Source organism: Podarcis pityusensis (assembly GCF_964106645.2).
Source record: "Podarcis pityusensis genome assembly, chromosome: 2".
NCBI classification, from domain to species: Eukaryota; Metazoa; Chordata; class Lepidosauria; order Squamata; family Lacertidae; genus Podarcis; species Podarcis pityusensis.
The window spans coordinates 120,967,417-120,985,079 of record NC_138029.1 but is presented as its reverse complement, the minus strand read 5'-3'; the positions used below and the strand labels follow the sequence as shown (position 1 = coordinate 120,985,079).

The window sequence follows — 17,663 nt, the reverse complement described above, 5'->3', positions numbered from 1 at the left end:
TGTGAAAGTATAGCTAGGTAGGCAAGTGTTTGCTCACAGCGACAGAGAAACGGTTCTGAACTATGGGTTGGGAACCCATTTTTGCCAGAGGGTCCAAAATCCTTATCAGAGCCCAGCACCAAGACAGGCAAAAATTCAGAGGGGGAGCAGAGTTGCCTGCCTGTCAATCACCTGACATCAGCCGATCAGGAGTTTTGAAGTCCCTTGTCTGAAACTCTGGAGAGATGCTGCCAGTCAATGAACTCAACGAACTCAATGAACTAACAATCTGACAACTTCTTATGTTCCAAGTTCAGATGCTTAGGTTGGGGGTGTGATAGGAATTTTGAGGTCTTAGATATATGGTAATGTTCATAACTGCACGTACATAGATCAGCACAGGAAGACCGACCTGAAGCCATTTTGATTCCTAAACTGAGCAAATGTTTTCTCTGCAAGGTCAAAGTGGAAAAGCCTCCCCATTGTCTTTTCCTTCACAAATCCTGTCTTAAGGACACATTTAAGATATGAATAGGGTGTGAGTCTGTGACCTGGCCCAAGAACTAAGTATTTTATCACTACAAAAGAATGGCCAGGCTCCCCAGGCAATCCAGTCAAGTAACCTGCCAGACAGGAGATAAAGAAGGACAGGAGAAAAACAACATTTAAATTTCTGTTTAGACCGCCTTTTTTGTGATGTATCTGAGGGGTGGTCTTAGGTTACACCCCTTCTGTGATGTATGTATGATGTTTCTGGGGGTGGTCTTGATCTACAGGGTGGCAATTTCAAAAGTCTTTATAAGGCCTCGTGCGCCATTTTTCTGGGTTCCTCCTCCTTCTCCTGCGTGTGAGGGGAGCACCCTGTTGCAACAGATCAATAAAGATCAAGCTTACTAGCTGCTTTGCTTCTCAATATTCTCTGGTTGGCCTCTGTTATTCTCTCCTACCAATAGGGAACCTATGTAAGGACTCTATATGGGCTCTTGGATACCCCATAAGGGAAAAGGGCAATTTTTTGTTTACAACAGGGGCGGGGAGTGTCAGTTTGGAGAATTAATGAAGGATGGAAGTTCTGTTTATTCAGGACATTTATCCCCCAGCTCCCAATTCCAGTGTTGCTTACAAGCATATTCAAAAGAACTATACAAACATACAGCGATACAACTTACCAAACAACAATAACAACGACAACCACCCCAAAGACCCACCATTAAAACACCATCATAAAAACTTAAAAAACCACCACCTTGCATATAAAGTTACGGAACAGAAAGCAGAAAGAAAAGATAGGAGGGAGAGAAGGAAGAGACAGCCCTGACCAGAGAAGAATGGCAAATCAAGTTGATGGACTAGGCCAAAATGGCAAAATTAACTGGGACGCTCAGGAATCAAAAAGACAATAAATTTAAAAAAGAATGGGAAATGTTTATAAAGTATATGCAGAATCATTATAAACTGGTCAAACGATGGCAGGATTTTAAATACACTTGTAACGTAACAGAACGTAGAGATAACTTAGGAAGGTGAAAAATTGGAGAAGTACTGATATGCAGCTGAAAATAGAATTAAAAGGACCCATGAAAGGGACGGGGGAAGTCAGGAGATTCAGAGCAATCTCCATATTTGGATTTTGTACTGTTTTATGCTGTATGTTTATATCTTTGAAGATCAATAAAAAAGATTATTTAAAAAAAAGATCAGGGGGAGAGAGAGGAATGTTCATTTCAGGATTCGCTAATTATTATTCACATATCAAAGGGGAAATAAGGCAAAAACTAGTTAGTATTTAGTAATTCAATAAAGAGCTACAAGTTCTCTCGGTTGAGGAATGTCATGGGCTGGTTGGACGCTGAGGAACGGGGAGAGGAACCAGAGAGGAACCCCCAAGGGAAGAAGGCTCAGAGCCCGGGGATTGGTGGGGGGACGACAGTAAATGATCACAGGGAGAAGACGGGGAAGTGGAGGTGCCAGAAGCTGAAGAGGTAACAGGGCTTAGTGAGCGGGGAGAGTCTGTGGCCGAGAGAAGCCCAGAATCAGAGGCAGAAGCGGAGGCTGGAGAAGAGGGAGAGATGAGTCCGGCTGGTGAGGAAGCCAAGGAGTCTCCCCCTCCTGCTGCGACAGGCTCCCCTGACTCCCGGAACCAGAAGAGGTATGAAATGGGAAGAGCAAAGGCGGGCTGCTTGCTGGCGCAGTCTCCGACTGCTTGGAAGAAACCTTCGGTCCTCGCAATGGCCTTCTTGGGTCAAGATCTACCAGGAAGAGCAGCTGTGGCTCACTAGGCCCGGACTGTTTTGTTTCTTTGACTAAAGGGTTTAACATCACTGAAGCCTAGTGAGCTATTGTGGACCCGGTCCCGACACCCGCCCTGACAGGAATCGACTCGTATGTTTCATGCCCGTGCCCAAAGTGTCATGACATTTGTGGGCACGGAAGCAATACTCTGTTTCCTAGGCTGTTCGGCCTTTTAAAAGATCAACGGCCACACTTTGAACTGAGCCTGGAATGCCTCTGAATGCCAGCTGCTACAGACCACAGGAGGGGAGAGTGCTCTTGTGTTCGAATCCTGCTGGCTGGTTTCCCCAAGGCATCTAGTTGGCGACCATGAGAATGGGATGCTAGACTAGAGGGGCCATTAGCTTGATCCAGTAATCTCTTCTTACGTTCCTAACTCCCGCCAATAGTATCCCTCATATTGTCAGTTCATTCACCCCACCAGCCGTTTGGAAACTGATTCAAGGGCCTTATTAGACCTGAAGGTCATTCTACACTCTTGACTTTCTAAGGTGGATTTTCTGATGTGCACTGAGGCTTGTCTTCCAAGGAAAGCTTTTTCCACACTCTACACTGTGCGGATTCATCGATGAGGAGCGATGCACTTCCTGTAATTATTTATACTTTCCCCAAATAGCCGGCATTTATGTGGCTTTCCCCCTTGTGTGACTCATCTGACGTACGGCAAGGGTTTTCTTCTGCGCAAAGATCTCCCCTCTGGGCGTGGAGGTTTCATTTTATTTAAAAGAATTTGTACACCGCTTGTTCTTCCTTTGTGTGACTTACTTGATGGTCAGTTAGGCTGGCCTTCTTACAGAAGCTCCTCCCGCACTCAAAGCATTTGTACGGCTTCACCCCGGCGTGGATTCTCTCATGTCTCCTAAGGTTCGCAAGCATGCTGAAGCTTTTCCCACACGCCGGGCATTTGTAGGGTTTCTCCCCTGTGTGAGATCTCTGGTGGGATCGAAGCGTCGCCTTGACGCTGAAGCTTTTCCCGCACTCCAAGCAAGTGTACGGTTTTACCCCCGTGTGAGATCTCAGGTGTGTGGAGAGGTGCGTTGTCTGCGTGAAGCTCTTCCCGCACTCGGGGCACGTGTACGGCTTTTCCCCCGTGTGGGATCTTCGATGGGCCGTGAAGTGCCCCTTCTGCGCGAAGCTTTTCCCGCACTCCAAGCATTGGAAGGGCTTCTCCCCCGTGTGAGATCTCTGGTGTGTAATGAAGTGCCCCTTCTGTGTGAAGCCCTTTCCGCACTCCAAGCAGTTGTACAGCTTTTCCCCCGTGTGATTTCTCTGGTGGATAGTGAGGCTCCTCTTGCGCGTGAAGCTTTTCCCACACTCCAGGCAGGTGTACGGTTTCTTCCCCGTGTGATTTCCTTGGTGGTGGTCGGTTAAAGTCCTCTTCCCGCTGGAGATTTTTGGGCACTTAGGCTGAGAGGCCACAACCCCAGAATTCTCAGCCATGGATTCTTTGCGGTCCACAGTGATTTTGCCAGGGTGCAGCAGGGCACGCTCCTTTTCGGTGAAATGTACAGGCACTTCCTCAAAGGAAATCTGGAAGGAAGGAAGGAAGGAAGGAAGGAAAACAAAGCGAGAAAGAGAGAGAGAGAGAGAGAGAGAGAGAATGCAACAGTTCTTATTCTCTTAACAGTTAATGCAACAGCAACTCTCTAGACCTGTGGTTCCCAATGTGGGGCACACCTCCCACGGGGGGGGGCAATTTGATTTTTAAGGGGGGCAATTTGAGAATGAGTTATTAACAGTTAATGGGCTTTTAGCCTTCCTCCACATGAATAGGAGTTCACCTTTTGAATACAGTGGTACCTCGGGTTACAGACGCTTCAGGTTACAGACTCCGCTAACCCAGAAATAGTACCTCGGGTTAAGAATTTTGCTTCAGGATGAGAACAGAAATCACACGGTGGCAGCAGGGGCCCCCATTAGCTAAAGTGGTGCTTCAGGTTAAGAACAGTTTCAGGTTAAGAATGGACCTCCAGAACAAATTAAGTTCTTAACCTGAGCTACCACTGTAATAAGAATTATATGTCACAGGGGGGTGGATCAGGATTTTAGAGATGCTTAGGTGGGGCATGGCCAAAAAAAAGGTTGGGAACCACTGCTCTAGACCACGGTTAGCCTGTATCGAATCATAGCTTGGTTTCTAAACTATGGTTAGAATGAACCATGGTTTAGTGCGAGATTTTTCCAATTTCTTTTTTCAAATGATTAGTAATAACATTTATTTTATTAACAACAACAAAAGGGCAAACGTAAGAACAGGGGGGAAATAATCAAAAGTTTTAAACGATAAGGTGTCGCAGCCTGGAAGAACAAAAGTACAAAGATACAAGGCAGCTCTAAATAGATAAGAAAGTTTTCTCTTGCGAACCGCCCAGAGAACTTCATTTAATAAATAAAACAATAAGCAAAGCATTAACTCTTTGTATGTGTCCCTTGACAGTTCTCCCGCTGCTAAGCGTGGTCCAACAGCTGATTCCTCCAGGGGAATAATGGGGGAATTGGGCCTTTAGGGAGTGGCACTGCAGTGGGCAACTCTGACTGATGGAAAGGGAAAGAGATTCTTTCAGGAAGAGGGAGACGGGCAGCAGGCAGAGGAAGTCAGAGAATCCCAGGGCTGTCACTCCAGAGATCCCGCCTCTTACCTGATCCGGTTGCCCAGAAACCATTTCCAATGGACCGGAAGGGAGAGATGAGGTAGAACATATAACTGGCATACTTGGTACATCTCCTATGAGGGGTACAAAGATATAAGGATGATCAAGAAATTACTATCAAATATCTGTTGTAAATGTAATAAAAGCATTCTGGGAAATGATATATAATGAGATGAAACAAATGTTCAAATTATTATTTTTTTAAAACCCAGAAGCTTTTTTATTAGGAATTATAGGTGCTGATATTCCAAGGGAGCAGAAAAGACTTTTATGCGATGACAGCCGCACGGATGCCATTAGCCCAGAGGTGGAAAGAAGATTAAGTCCCTACCAAAGAAGAATGGCAAATTGAACTGTTGGACTGGGCCAAAATGGCAAAACTGACTGGAAAGCTCAGGAACCAAGAAGACCTAAACTTTAAAAAAGAATGGGGAACATTGATAAGTTATCTTGGAGACCACTGTAAGCAGATGAAAATATTAGCAGGATTGTAATAACACTTGTAATGTAGCAAGTACTAGGGAGACAATGGAGTTATATAAAATATAGATTATTGGTAAAGATGCAGTAGAAAAGGTTTGATAATAGGACAAATGGAGGGGAGGTGGGAAGTCCGGAGATTCGGAGGAACCTGTAAATGTGGATATGTATGGTTGTATTGTTATTATTTTCTTAACTTGTAAAATCAAATAAAACTATTTAAAACAACAACAACAACAACAACAACAACAACAACAAATTACTAACACGTGTCTAGTGAAATGTGTTGGTCTGGTCTGGGCCAAAATCCTGTTCTCAAGGTGGCTAACCAGATACCTACAGGAAGCGCCCCCGCAAGCAGAAACTAAGCACAACAGCATCCTCTCCGCTTGCGATCCCCAACAATTGTTATTCAGTGGAATGTACTGCCTCAGATTGTGGAGCGAGAGCATGGAGCCGTCATGGCAAGAGGGAGACCAAGCTGATATTTTATCCTGTTAGCCCTTACTCCGCAAAGTGGCGTCTTCGTCTTCCTCCTGCTTAATCAGCTTGGACAGAAGCCTCTGCCGAGAGTCTACTGGGGCCGCATTCTGTACCTCGGAGAAGTCAGTGGCTTCTTCTGCAAACAGGTCCTGAAATACAAAGACCAAGTAGGGTTACAATAGGGATGTGTGAGTGTGGATTAAAAAACGCTTCTGAGGGCCATTCCATTAAAAAGCGGTGGTTAGTTGTTCCAGTGTCATGGTGTTGGTCCACAGACAGCTTTCCGGGTCATGAGGACAGCAGGACTAAACTGCTTCCGGTGCAACGGGACACCATGACGGAAGCCAAAGCGCACAGAAACACCGTTAACCTTCCTGACGCAGTGGCACCTATTTATCTACTTGTACTGGTGTGCTTTCTACTAGGTTGGCAGGAGCTGGGAAAGCAACGGGAGCTCACTCCGTGGCGGTGATTTGAACTGCTGAGCTTCTGATCGGCAAGCCCAAGAGCATGGGTAGGCAAACTAAGGCCCGGGGGCCGGATCTGGTCCAATCACCTTCTCAATCCAGCCCGCAGACGGTCTGGGAATCAGCGAGTTTTTACATGAGTAGAAAGTGCCCTTTTATTTAAAATGCCTCTCTGGGTTATTTGTGGGGTCTGCTTGGTGTTTTTACGTGAGTAGAATGTGCCCTTTTATTTAAAATGCATCTCTAGGTTATTTGTGGGGCATAGGAATTCGTTCATGCCTGCCCCCCAAATATAGTCCGGCCCCCCAAAAGGTCTGAGGGACAGTGGACTGGCCCCCTGCTGAAAAAGTTTGCTGACCCCTGCCCAAGAGGCTCAGTGGTTTGGACCACTTACCTTTGACTGGACTTAACTGTCCAGGGGTCCTTTACCTTTTACCTTTTTACAAGGTGACCACACCATTCTCATGGACTCTCACACACAAACCTCTCACGATTCACATATTCATCCCTCCCACCCCAAATCCATCTCTCCTGCTCTCCTCAGAGTATTGTGGAAGAACGATGTCAATCAAAATTTGATGATCTCCTTCTACCAGTCCACAATAGAAAGTGTCCTTTCATACTGCATCGCGGTGTGGTACGCTGGTTTGACATCATCTGATAGGAAGTGCCTACAGAGGGTGGTGAATACAGCACAAGATATTATGGGCTGTCCCGTGAATCCACTGGATGAATAGTGGAAGAATGTTGCCTCAGGAGAGTGAGGAAAATTCTCAGGGATGATTCACACCCTGGCTGGCACTTTCTTGATCTCCTGCCCTCGGGCAGAAGATATAGAAGCATGATTAGTCGCACCAACAGGGTAAAGAACAGCTTCTATCCCTGGGCTGTTAGGCTGCTGAATGAAAAGATAACAACAGGGCAACTGACTTTTGGGTTTGGTGGGTGTGCGTCAGTAAACAAGGGGAATTAAGACTAAGAGAGCTGAGTGGGGGGGGGGTGCTCGTGTAATCTCACTGTATACAAGTTGTACAAGTGACAATAAAGTATTTCAATTTCTCTCTTTCTGTTTCTCTCTCTCTCTCTCTCTCTCTCTCTCACACACACACACACACACACACACACACACATGTCCACGAAATGTTTTCTGGGGCAGATTTTCCCCAGTGTGGGGCAGTCAAAGGAAAACGCCGTTAAGGATGAAGCGGGCTAATTTCTCAACAAAAAATGGAAGAATTGTGTTTATGTTTTTGCCTCAGTTTCTTAAAACGCTAGGAATTTACTTTGTTTAAGAAAAATGACACCTGGGAATCTGGAGATTATGGTTTATCCCAGAGGAACAAGGGCTGCAGAATTGGACCAAGGCCTGGTTCCAGATTCCAAGGCTGGTGGTCTGGAGCCGGTCAAACCTGAATTGGGACCCCATGGGTATGAACACCTCACCTGCTGCCGTTCCTGCTTCACATCCTCTTGGTGGCTGAGGAGGAAACCTTCGGCCAAGGCCACCGCCTGGGAACTGGTCTCTGCTTTGCATCTCCTCACCCAGTTCTCCATCTCCGGGGGGAGGACAGCCAGGAACTGCTCCAGGACCACCAAGTCCAGCATCTGAGCCTTGGTGTGTCTCTCTGGCTTCAGCCACTCGCGGCAAAGATGGTGGAGTTGGCTGCAGGCTTCCCGGGGTCCCTCGGCCTCCTGGTAGCAGAACCCCCTGAAGTGCTGGCACGGCACATCTGAGCAGAGGGTCTCCTCCTTGATTATGACCTTCCGCACATTTCCGTCCCAGAAGTCCCCGCTGCGCCCACATCCGACGGTGTTGGTGCTCCTTCCTGCTTCAGGGCCCGTTGTACCCTGCTCCCGCAACTTCGGCTCCTGCTCCAACATGGCTGAAGGTCGCTTCTGCTATAGTCTGTCTCACAGCAAAGATTGGCCACGCATGTGGTGGTGGTGGGGAGGAAGCCAAGCCCTGCAAAGTGAACAAGATGGTCTGTGAGGGGAAAACTCTTGCTATGTTAAGAGTTACAAAGCTACAGTTCCCAGAGGGGCTAAAAATTCATAGAAGTGTAGAGCTGAAGAAACCCCAGGGGTCATCTAGCACAACCCCTTGCAAATGCAGGAATCAACCCCCCTTCCCAGTGAATTCTGGGAATTGCAGCTCTGTGAGGAAACAGGGGATCTCCCAACAGCTCCCAGAGCCCTTAACAAACGTCCGCTCCCAGAATCCTTTGGGGGAAGCTGTGGCCGTTTAAAATGGTATCAAATGGGGACTTGACTAGAATTATTTGGCTCTGCCTGTAATTGGTTGTGGATCCACTTACTGTCTGGCAGCCCTGCTTTCTGCCCTTACCAGTCTTCAACGAATATTATTGGATGGATATTGTTTGTTTTCCCCAGCCCCCTCCTCACAGGCACTCCCCTGCCTTTTCTTCTCCACATCCCTGGCCCTGCTCTTAGTCAAGGTTGCCTTCGCTCCCCTTGTGGGAATGTCTTCCTACCGCCACCTCAGTGCTAGAAACCCCCTGGGCACTTTTCGGCCACGTGGAGATCTCTAGATGCCAAGGTTGGCAACTAACATCTCCATCTGGCTGGCCACTCCATCTTTCTTTTGCAGGTCAGCAGAAGTTCTCATTTACTGCATTTATATCCCGACTTTTTCTCCAAAGAGTACATGGTTCACCCCCCCCCTCAGTTAATCCCTACAACGGCCCTGTGTGGCTGCCAAATAATAATAATAATAATAATAATAATAATAATAATAATAATAAATTTTATTTATATCCCGCCCTCCCCAGCCGAAGCCGGGCTCAGGGCGGCTAACAACACTAAAATAGTGCAACATTATAAAAACATCAAAGAATTAATTAAAATCAAAATTGATGGCAACCATAAACTAAAGTATTGTAAAGATTGCCAAAGGAGGGAGTCAGGCTGCGCCCTGACCAAAGGCCTGGTGGAACAGCTCTGTCTTGCAGGCCCTGCGGAAAGATGTCAAGTCCTGGAGGGCCCTTGTCTCTTGTGACAGAGCGTTCCACCAGGATGGAGCCGCAGCCGAAAAAGCCCTGGCTCTAGTTGAGGCCAGCCTAACCTCTCTGAGGCCTGGGACCTTCAAGATGTTTTTATTTGAAGACCGTAAGTTCCTCTGTGGGGCATACCAGGAGAGGCGGTCCCGTAGATACGAGGGTCCTAGGCCGTATAGGGCTTTGAAGGTTAAAACCAGCACCTTAAACCTGATCCTGTACTCCACCGGGAGCCAGTGCAGCTGGTATAGCACCGGATGAATGTGATCCCGCAGCGAAGACCCCGTAAGGAGTCTCGCTGCGGCATTCTGCACCCGCTGGAGTTTCTGGGTCAGTCTCAGGGGCAGCCCCACGTAGAGCGAGTTACAATAATCCAGTCTGGAGGTGACCGTCGCGTGGATCACAGTGGCTAGGTCAGGGCGAGAGAGGTAAGGAGCCAACTGCTTAGCTTGGCGGAGATGAAAAAATGCCGCCTTTGTTATAGCTGCAATCTGCGCCTCCATGGAGAGGGAGGTGTCGAAGATTACACCCAAACTCTTAACGGACGGTGCTGGCACTAATTGCACCCCCGCAAGAGATGGGAGTTGCCCCCTCAATCCCATATCATCCCGTCCTAGCCAAAGGACCTCTGTCTTCGAAGGATTTAACTTCAATCGGCTTCCGCGTAACCATCCAGCCACAGCTTCCAAACATCTGGTCAGTGTGTCTGGGGCCGAGTCAGGATGGCCATCCATCAACAGATAGAGTTGGGTGTCATCAGCATACTGATGGCAGCCCAGCCCAAAACTCCGGACAAGCTGGGCGAGGGGGCGCATAAAGATGTTAAAAAGCATCGGGGAGAGTATCGCACCCTGGGGCACTCCACACACCAAGGAGTGGCGGGATGACAGTTCCCCCCCAAGCGCCACCCTCTGTCCCCGACCAGAGAAAAACGAGCGCAGCCACTGAAGGACTGTGCCCTGGATCCCCACGTCGGCAAGGCGGTGGTCCAGGAGTTCGTGATCGACCATGTCGAAGGCTGCTGACAGGTCTAGAAGAATCAGCAGCCCCGACCCGCCTCGATCCAGCTGCCTGCGGAGATCATCTGTTAGGGCAACCAGAGCCGTCTCGGTCCCATGACCAGCGCAGAAGCCAGACTGGAATGGATCACCCAGCGAGCTTCATGATGGAGTGGGGGGGTGGGGTGGGTTGAACCCTTATCCTGGTCTGACACGCTAACCCAGAGCATTCCAAACATTTCACGTCGCAGACACACTTTTAAAGACACGTATCATTGTGCGACACATTGATTCAGTTTTACTAGCAAACCAGAGGTTAAACGAAACCCTTTCAAGCCCCAGGAGGAACGTGAGAAGTGTTCGCAAGACACACCTACACACTGCAGCCGAGTGACACAATTTGGAAAGCTCTGCTCTCACCACTACCCCGCACTGCCTTCCGGCAGTACTTCTGCTATGGGGCAGCTGGATAAATCAAGCGGGGAACTAAATATGGGGAGAACGCATTTCCTTCCTGCCAACTCTGCAATTCTATGATTCTATGCCAATCCCCCCCCCGCCTGAAACCCTGGAGAGCTGCTGCCAGCCAGTGTCGACAATATTAGGTGGCCCCATTGGTCTGTCTCAGTGCAAGGCAGCTTTTAAGCCCTTTCTCCCCAAGTCACCCTTCGGAGGGGTCTTCCCACCCGCCCCCTCTTGCCTCCACTGCGCCTCTGCAGGTCTTCCACCCAGGAAAATGGGGAGGGGGCTCACCAGACACCCCCCCGCCCTGAAGCTGGAAACACCAAGGGAAACTCTTTCCACTGCACTGGGAAAATTTTATCCCTGCTCGAAGCAATGCGCAGCAGCAAACAACTCTTTAGCTTCTTCCCTGCGCTCCAGTCTCCAAGGAGGGAGCAGCCAGGCGGGAGGGGGCGGGGTTCCGCTCTGGAGGACCAAGGGCCTCCTCCCGCCAACTTCCTTCCTCTCTAGGAAGCTGACTCCAAGCATCGGTGCATTTAACCCTTGCAGAGACATCACCTTGCCAACAAAGGTCTGTATAGCTACAGCTATGGTTTTCCCAGTACTGATGTATGGAAGTGAGAGCTGGACCATCAAGAAGGCTGATCTCCGAAGAATTGATGCTTTTGAATTCTGGTGCTGGAGGAGACTCTTGAGAGTCCCATGGACTGCAAGAAGAACAAACCTATCCATTCTTAAGGAAATCAGCCCTGAGTGCTCACTGGAAGGACAGATCCTGAAGCTGAGGCTCCAATACTTTGGCCACTTCATGAGAAGAGAAGACTCCCTGGAAAAGACCCTGATGTTGGGAAAGATGGAGGGCACATGGAGAAGGGGACGACAGAGGACAAGATGGTTGGACGGTGTTCTCGAAGCTACCAGCATGAGTCTGACCAAACTGCAGGAGGCAGCGGAAGACAGATACACACACACACACACACACACACACACACACACACACAAACACTATAATACTACCCTCCCAGTAGATTAGCTACCCCTCCCAATTTGGTGTCATCTGCAAATTTGATGAGCATCCCCTCAATTCCCTTATCCAAGTCGTTTATAAAGACATTCCAAAAGACCTGAAGGGTCACAGCATCCCTATCTCTGGGACAGTTTAAAAGAGAGAGAGAGAAAAAAGAAAAAGGGTCTCTGCCCTAAAACGTTTACAATCAAGAATGCTGACACTGGGTTTCACAGAAAGAACTAGCTCAGTTTCAGCAAGTTTATTTTTTGTTTCATAAAATTTATATACCGCTTGACTGTAAAAGAGTGAAGGAATTTCAGATGGAAATTCCCAGGTGTCAAAAAAGGTTATTTATGTATGCTACTACTACGGCCCCTGTTTCATTAGCCGAAAAATGGAAAACGAGCGAGGTTCCAACCAAAGAAGAGTGGCAACTTAAGCTGAAAGAATATGTGCAGCTTTCAGACTTAACATCTAGAATAAGAGAACAAGAAGAACATATGTTTAGAGAAGATTGTAAAATGTTTATTGAATGTATGGGGGGTGGGGAATTGTGTACACTTGAAAATGTTGGCAGTATTAAGATAAATTCAATAGTGTAAATAAGTTTTGATGGATGCAATAATGGAATACTGAATGGTTTAGTTTATGTAAAATATGCAGGGATTTATGATAGGCAAAATGAACCATAGAAAGAGAGGAAGGGAAGTCATTGATATTTTAAGGCTGTTTAAATGAGTATTTTAAATTGTAAAACAGAAAATTTAAAACAAATAGAGAGAGAAAAGAACGAAGCTATAACATTACAGTCGTACCTCGGGTCCTGAACGCCTTGTGAGATGAATGTTTTGGCTGCAAACCTGGAAGTTACTGTTCCGGTTTGTGAACGTTCTTTGGAACCTGAACGTCTGACAGGGCTTCCACAGCTTCCGATTGGCTGCAGGAGCTTCCTTGCGCCTTGGTTCCCGAACGTTTTGGAAGTTGAACGGACTTCCAGAACAGATTCCATTTGACTTCCGAGGTACGATTGTATTGAGAAATGCGGTTAAAAAAGACCCCTTTGAAACAAATGTTAAAATAATTAAAATTAGTGATAAACTAAAAAAAGTTGAAAACACACACTTCAACATTCTAGATATCTGGACTAAGATTCAGTACGTCCACAGTCAGTCACTCGGAAACAGAGCCAAGGATTATTGGGGGGGGGGGGGGCTGAAATTCATTCTACGCTCCTGGCCTTCGAAGGTTTCCACACTGCAGCTGTTTGCCAACTCTAATAAAATCTTCAGGGGGCCCAGGTAAGCTACGCACCACATAATTGATCACAAGACAGTGCACACACACATTTGAATGGCAATGCCCATCAACTTGGGGGGGGCAGCCCCCTCAAATATTTTATGGGGGGGGGCAAAGGGGCCTCAGCTCCTAGGTCCTAAGGAAGCCAGATTATCCTCCACCAGGGCCAGGGCCTTCTCAGTGATGGCTCCGACCTGGTGGAATGCTCTGTCCCTTGAGACCAGGGCCCTGCAGGATTTAACTTCCTTCCACGGGGCCTGTAAGACATAGCTATTCCACCTGGCTTTCAATTTGAATTTAGCCTGATCTTTTATTCCCCTTCCTTCCCTCCCTCTCCCCTTTTTATTCTCCCCTGGTCTCTTCGCTGGTCCAAATAGGACTAATTTAGCCAGCTAGCCCTGGTGATCATCTAATGTTTATTGGATGGACTTCCCCCCAAATTGATTTTTGAATTCTGAATTTATTGTTATTCACGTTTTATACTGTATTTTATGCTGTTTTTTGTTGCATCAATTGTTTTAAATTTGTTGCTAGCTGCCCTGAGCCTGGTTTTCTGAACCAGGAGGGGCGGGGTATAAATAAAAATTTATGATTTATTATTAGGAGCTGACTCCTAAGCCACCCTGTGCGGGTTCTCTGATGTGCAGTGAGGCTTGCCTTTCGATGACAACATTTTCCCCATAAGCTCCATGTGTTCCTGTTATTCTCCCGTATGACGTCGCTGGTGGTCGGTGAGGTTTTTCCTGTAATTGTAGCTTTTCTCACATTGCTGGCATTTGTATGGCTTTTCTCCCACGTGACCCATTTGATGCACAGCGAGACTATGCTACCACTCAGTGGATTTGTAACTGGCTGACTGACCGAACCCAAAGGGTGCTCATCAATGGTTCCTCTTCATCCTGGAGAAGAGTGACTAGTGGGGTGCCACAGGGTTCTGTCTTGGGCCCGGTCTTATTCAACATCTTTATCAACGACTTGGATGATGGACTCAAGGGCATCCTGATCAAATTTGCAGATGACACCAAACTGGGAGGGGTGGCTAACACCCCAGAGGACAGGATCACACTTCAAAACGACCTTGACAGATTAGAGAACTGGGCCAAAACAAACAAGATGAATTTTAACAGGGAGAAATGTAAAGTATTGCACTTGGGCAAAAAAAATGAGAGGCACAAATACAAGATGGGTGACACCTGGCTTGAGAGCAGTACATGTGAAAAGGATCTAGGAGTCTTGGTTGACCACAAACTTGACATGAGCCAACAGTGTGATGCGGCAGCTAAAAAAGCCAATGCAATTCTGGGCCTCATCAATAGGAGTATAGCATCTAGATCAAGGGAAGTAATAGTGCCACTGTATTCTGCTCTGGTCAGACCTCACCTGGAGTACTGTGTCCAGCTCTGGGCACCACAGTTCAAGAAGGACACTGACAAACTGGAACGTGTCCAGAGGAGGGCAACCAAAATGGTCAAAGGCCTGGAAACGATGCCTTATGAGGAACGGCCAAGGGAGCTGGGTATGTTTAGCCTGGAGAAGAGGAGGTTAAGGGGTAATATGATAGCCATGTTCAAATATATAAAAGGATGTCACATAGAGGAGGGAGAAAGGTTGTTTTCTGCTGCTCCAGAGAAGCGGACACGGAGCAATGGATCCAAACTACAAGAAAGAAGATTCCACCTAAACATTAGGAAGAACTTCCTGACAGTAAGAGCTGTTCGACAGTGGAATTTGCTGCCAAGGAGTGTGGTGGAGTGTCCTTCTTTGGAGGTCTTTAAGCAGAGGCTTGACAACCATATGTCAGGAGTGCTCTGATGGTGTTTCCTGCTTGGCAGGGGGTTGGACTTGATGGCCCTTGTGGTCTCTTCCAACTCTATGATTCTATGATTCTATAATTAAAAATGGAATAGAATGGTACAGTTGGAAGGGACCACGAGGGTCATCTAGTCCGACCCCCTGCAATGCAGGAATTGTTTCGCCCAAGGTGGAACTCGAACCCACAACCCTGAGATGAAGAGCTTCATGCTTTCCCGACTGAGTTCTAAAAGATAGCAGTGTCATGAAAAATGAAACAAATATTAAAAAACAAAAAATACCCTTGAGGCTATGAATGCCATAAATAGGGGTCGAAACAAACAAAAAATTCCTTCCAGTAGCACCTTAGAGACCAACTAGGTTTATTATTGGTATGAGCTTTCGTGTGCATGCCCACTTCTTCAGATACACTGAAACAGAAGTCACCAGACCCTTATATATAGTGAGAGGGTGGGGAGGGGTATTACTCAGTAGGGTGGTGGGAATGGGTGATTGGCAGGGGTAAACCTGTTGACTGTTAATGACTGCAATTGGTCTTACAGGAAAAAGCAAGGGGTGAGATGGCTAAAAATAGCTTCGTCATGCTTAATGAGATAAGAATCCAATGTCTCTATTCAGACCAGGTCTCTCCATGGGTTTAAGTTTGGTAGTAAAGGTAAAGGTACCCCTGACCATTAGGTCCAGTCGTGGACGACTCTGGGGTTGCGGTGCTCATCTCGCTTTACTGGCCGAGGGAGCCAGCACTACTAAGCCGCTTCTGGCGAACCAGAGCAGCGCACGGAAATGCCGTTTACCTTCCCACTGGAGCGGTACCTATTTATCTACTTGCACTTGACGTGCTTCTGAACTGCTAGGTGGGCAGGAGCTGGGACCAAGCAAGGGGAGCTCACCCCATCGCAGGATTTGAACTGCCGACCTTCTGATTGACAAGCCCTAGGCTCTGTGGTTTAGACCACAGCGCCACCCGCATCCCATTAAGTTTGGTAATAAGTTGCAATTCAGCAACTTCTCTTTCCAGTCTATTTCTGAAATTCTTTTGTAAGAAGACAGCTGCTTTGAGATCTTGTATAGAATGTCCTGGGAAATTGAAGTGTCCTCCTACTGGTTTCTCTGTCTTGTGATTCCTGATAGACTGGAAAGAGAGTCTGTCTCAGACTGGAGAGACCTTTTAGCCATCTCACCCCTTGCTTTTTCCTGTAAGACCAATTGCAGTCGTTAACAGTCCTCAACAGGTTTACCACACCTATTGGCCAATCACCCATTCCCACCACCCTTCTGAGTAATACCCCTCCCCACCCTCTCACTATATATAAGGGTCTGGTGACTTCTGTTTCAGTGTATCTGAAGAAGTGGGCATGCACATGAAAGCACATGCCAAGAACAAACTTAGTTGGTCTCTAAGGTGCTATTGCAAACATGCGCTGGATTATGGAGAAAGCTAGAGAGTTCCAGAAAGACATCTACTTCTATTCATTGACTATGCAAAAGCCTTTGACTGTGTCAACCACAGCAAACTATGGCAAGTGCTTAAAGAAATGGGAGTGCCTGATCACCTCATCTGTCTCCTGAGAAATCTCTATGTGGGACAAGAAGCTACAGTTAGAACTGGATATGTCTCCCTGCTTATTGCAGAATTCATCATGTGAAAGGCTGGGCTGGATGAATCACAAGCTGGAATTAAGATTGCTGGAAGAAATATCAACAACCTCAGATATGCAGATGATACAACCTTGATGGCAGAAAGTGAGGAGGAATTAAAGAACCTTTTAATGAGGGTGAAAGAGGAGAGCGCAAAATATGGTCTGAAGCTCAACATCAAAAAAACGAAGATCATGGCCACTGGGCCCATCACCTCCTGGCAAATAAAAGGGGTGGTGACAGCAGTCACGAAATTAAAAGACGCCTGCTTCTTGGGAGAAAAGCAATGACAAACCTAGACAGCATCTTAAAAAGCAGAGACATCACCTTGCCAACAAAGGTCCGTATAGTTAAAGATATGGTTTTCCCAGTAGTGATGTATGGAAGTGAGAGCTGGACCATAAAGAAGGCTGATCTCCGAAGAATTGATGCTTTTGAATTCTGGTGCTGGAGGGGACTCTTGAGAGTCCCATGGACTGCAAGAAGATCAAACCTCTCAATTCTGAAGGAAATCAGCCCTGAGTGCTCACTGGAAGGACAGATCGTGAAGCTGAGACTCCAATACTTTGGCCACCTCATGAGAAGAGAAGACTCCCTGGAAAAGACCCTGATGCTGGGAAAGATGGAGGGCACAAGGAGAAGGGGACGACAGAGGACGAGATGGTGGGACAGTGTTCTCGAAGCTACCAGCATGAGTTTGACCAAACTGCGGGAGGCAGTGGAAGACAGGAGTGCCTGGCGTGCTCTGGTCCAGGGGGTCACAAAGAGTCGGACACGACTAAACAACAACAACAACAAGGTGCTACTGGAAGGAATTTTTTGTTTGTTTGTTTCGACTACCGCAGACCAACACGACTACCTACCTGTAATTAGGGGTGAGAGGGAGAGAGAGATGCAGAAAGAGTTAAAGCAGAAAGAGGCTGCGATTCCTAGCAAGGACGCTGCAACACGGGATGCTTTTCAACGCAGCAGCCCCTCTCCCCCTCCCGCGCCCGGAAAAGTGGGGTGTGTGTGTGTGTGTGTGCGCGCACACGCGTTGCGCGCCTGGTTTGGTGCACGGAGATTCTCGGGGAGGAAACGGG

General features: G+C 47.4%; 1 protein-coding gene and 1 long non-coding RNA gene across 7 annotated transcripts in view; one reads left to right on the top strand and one right to left on the bottom strand.

Moving 5' to 3' along the window:
* The window catches only part of LOC308470231, a 126,117-nt gene extending 109,851 nt beyond the window's left edge, over window positions 1–16,266 (top strand). Inside the window, exon 3 of the long non-coding RNA XR_013982284.1 lies at window positions 16,156–16,266. This is a non-coding gene — a long non-coding RNA (uncharacterized lncRNA). The remainder of the gene's footprint in view (window positions 1–16,155) is intronic.
* On the bottom strand, window positions 1,039–17,600 carry LOC308469790 (putative zinc finger protein 75C). 6 transcript variants are annotated; one of them, XM_080992742.1, is made up of 5 exons: window positions 17,445–17,600; window positions 7,796–8,315; window positions 5,911–6,034; window positions 4,911–4,996; window positions 1,039–3,801 (listed from the first exon to the last, which is right to left on the bottom strand). In XM_080992742.1, the coding sequence occupies exons 2-5, from the start codon at window positions 8,231–8,233 to the stop codon at window positions 2,992–2,994; spliced, it is 1,458 nt and encodes a 485-aa protein (XP_080848868.1). In that variant the 5' UTR covers window positions 8,234–8,315; window positions 17,445–17,600; the 3' UTR covers window positions 1,039–2,991. The 6 variants fall into 6 exon arrangements, with proteins under 6 accessions (XP_080848868.1, XP_080848865.1, XP_080848863.1 ...); XM_080992739.1 differs by lacking the exon at window positions 17,445–17,600 and adding an exon at window positions 11,051–11,294; XM_080992737.1 differs by lacking the exon at window positions 17,445–17,600 and adding an exon at window positions 11,065–11,294.
* Window positions 17,601–17,663: the final 63 nt, after the last annotated feature.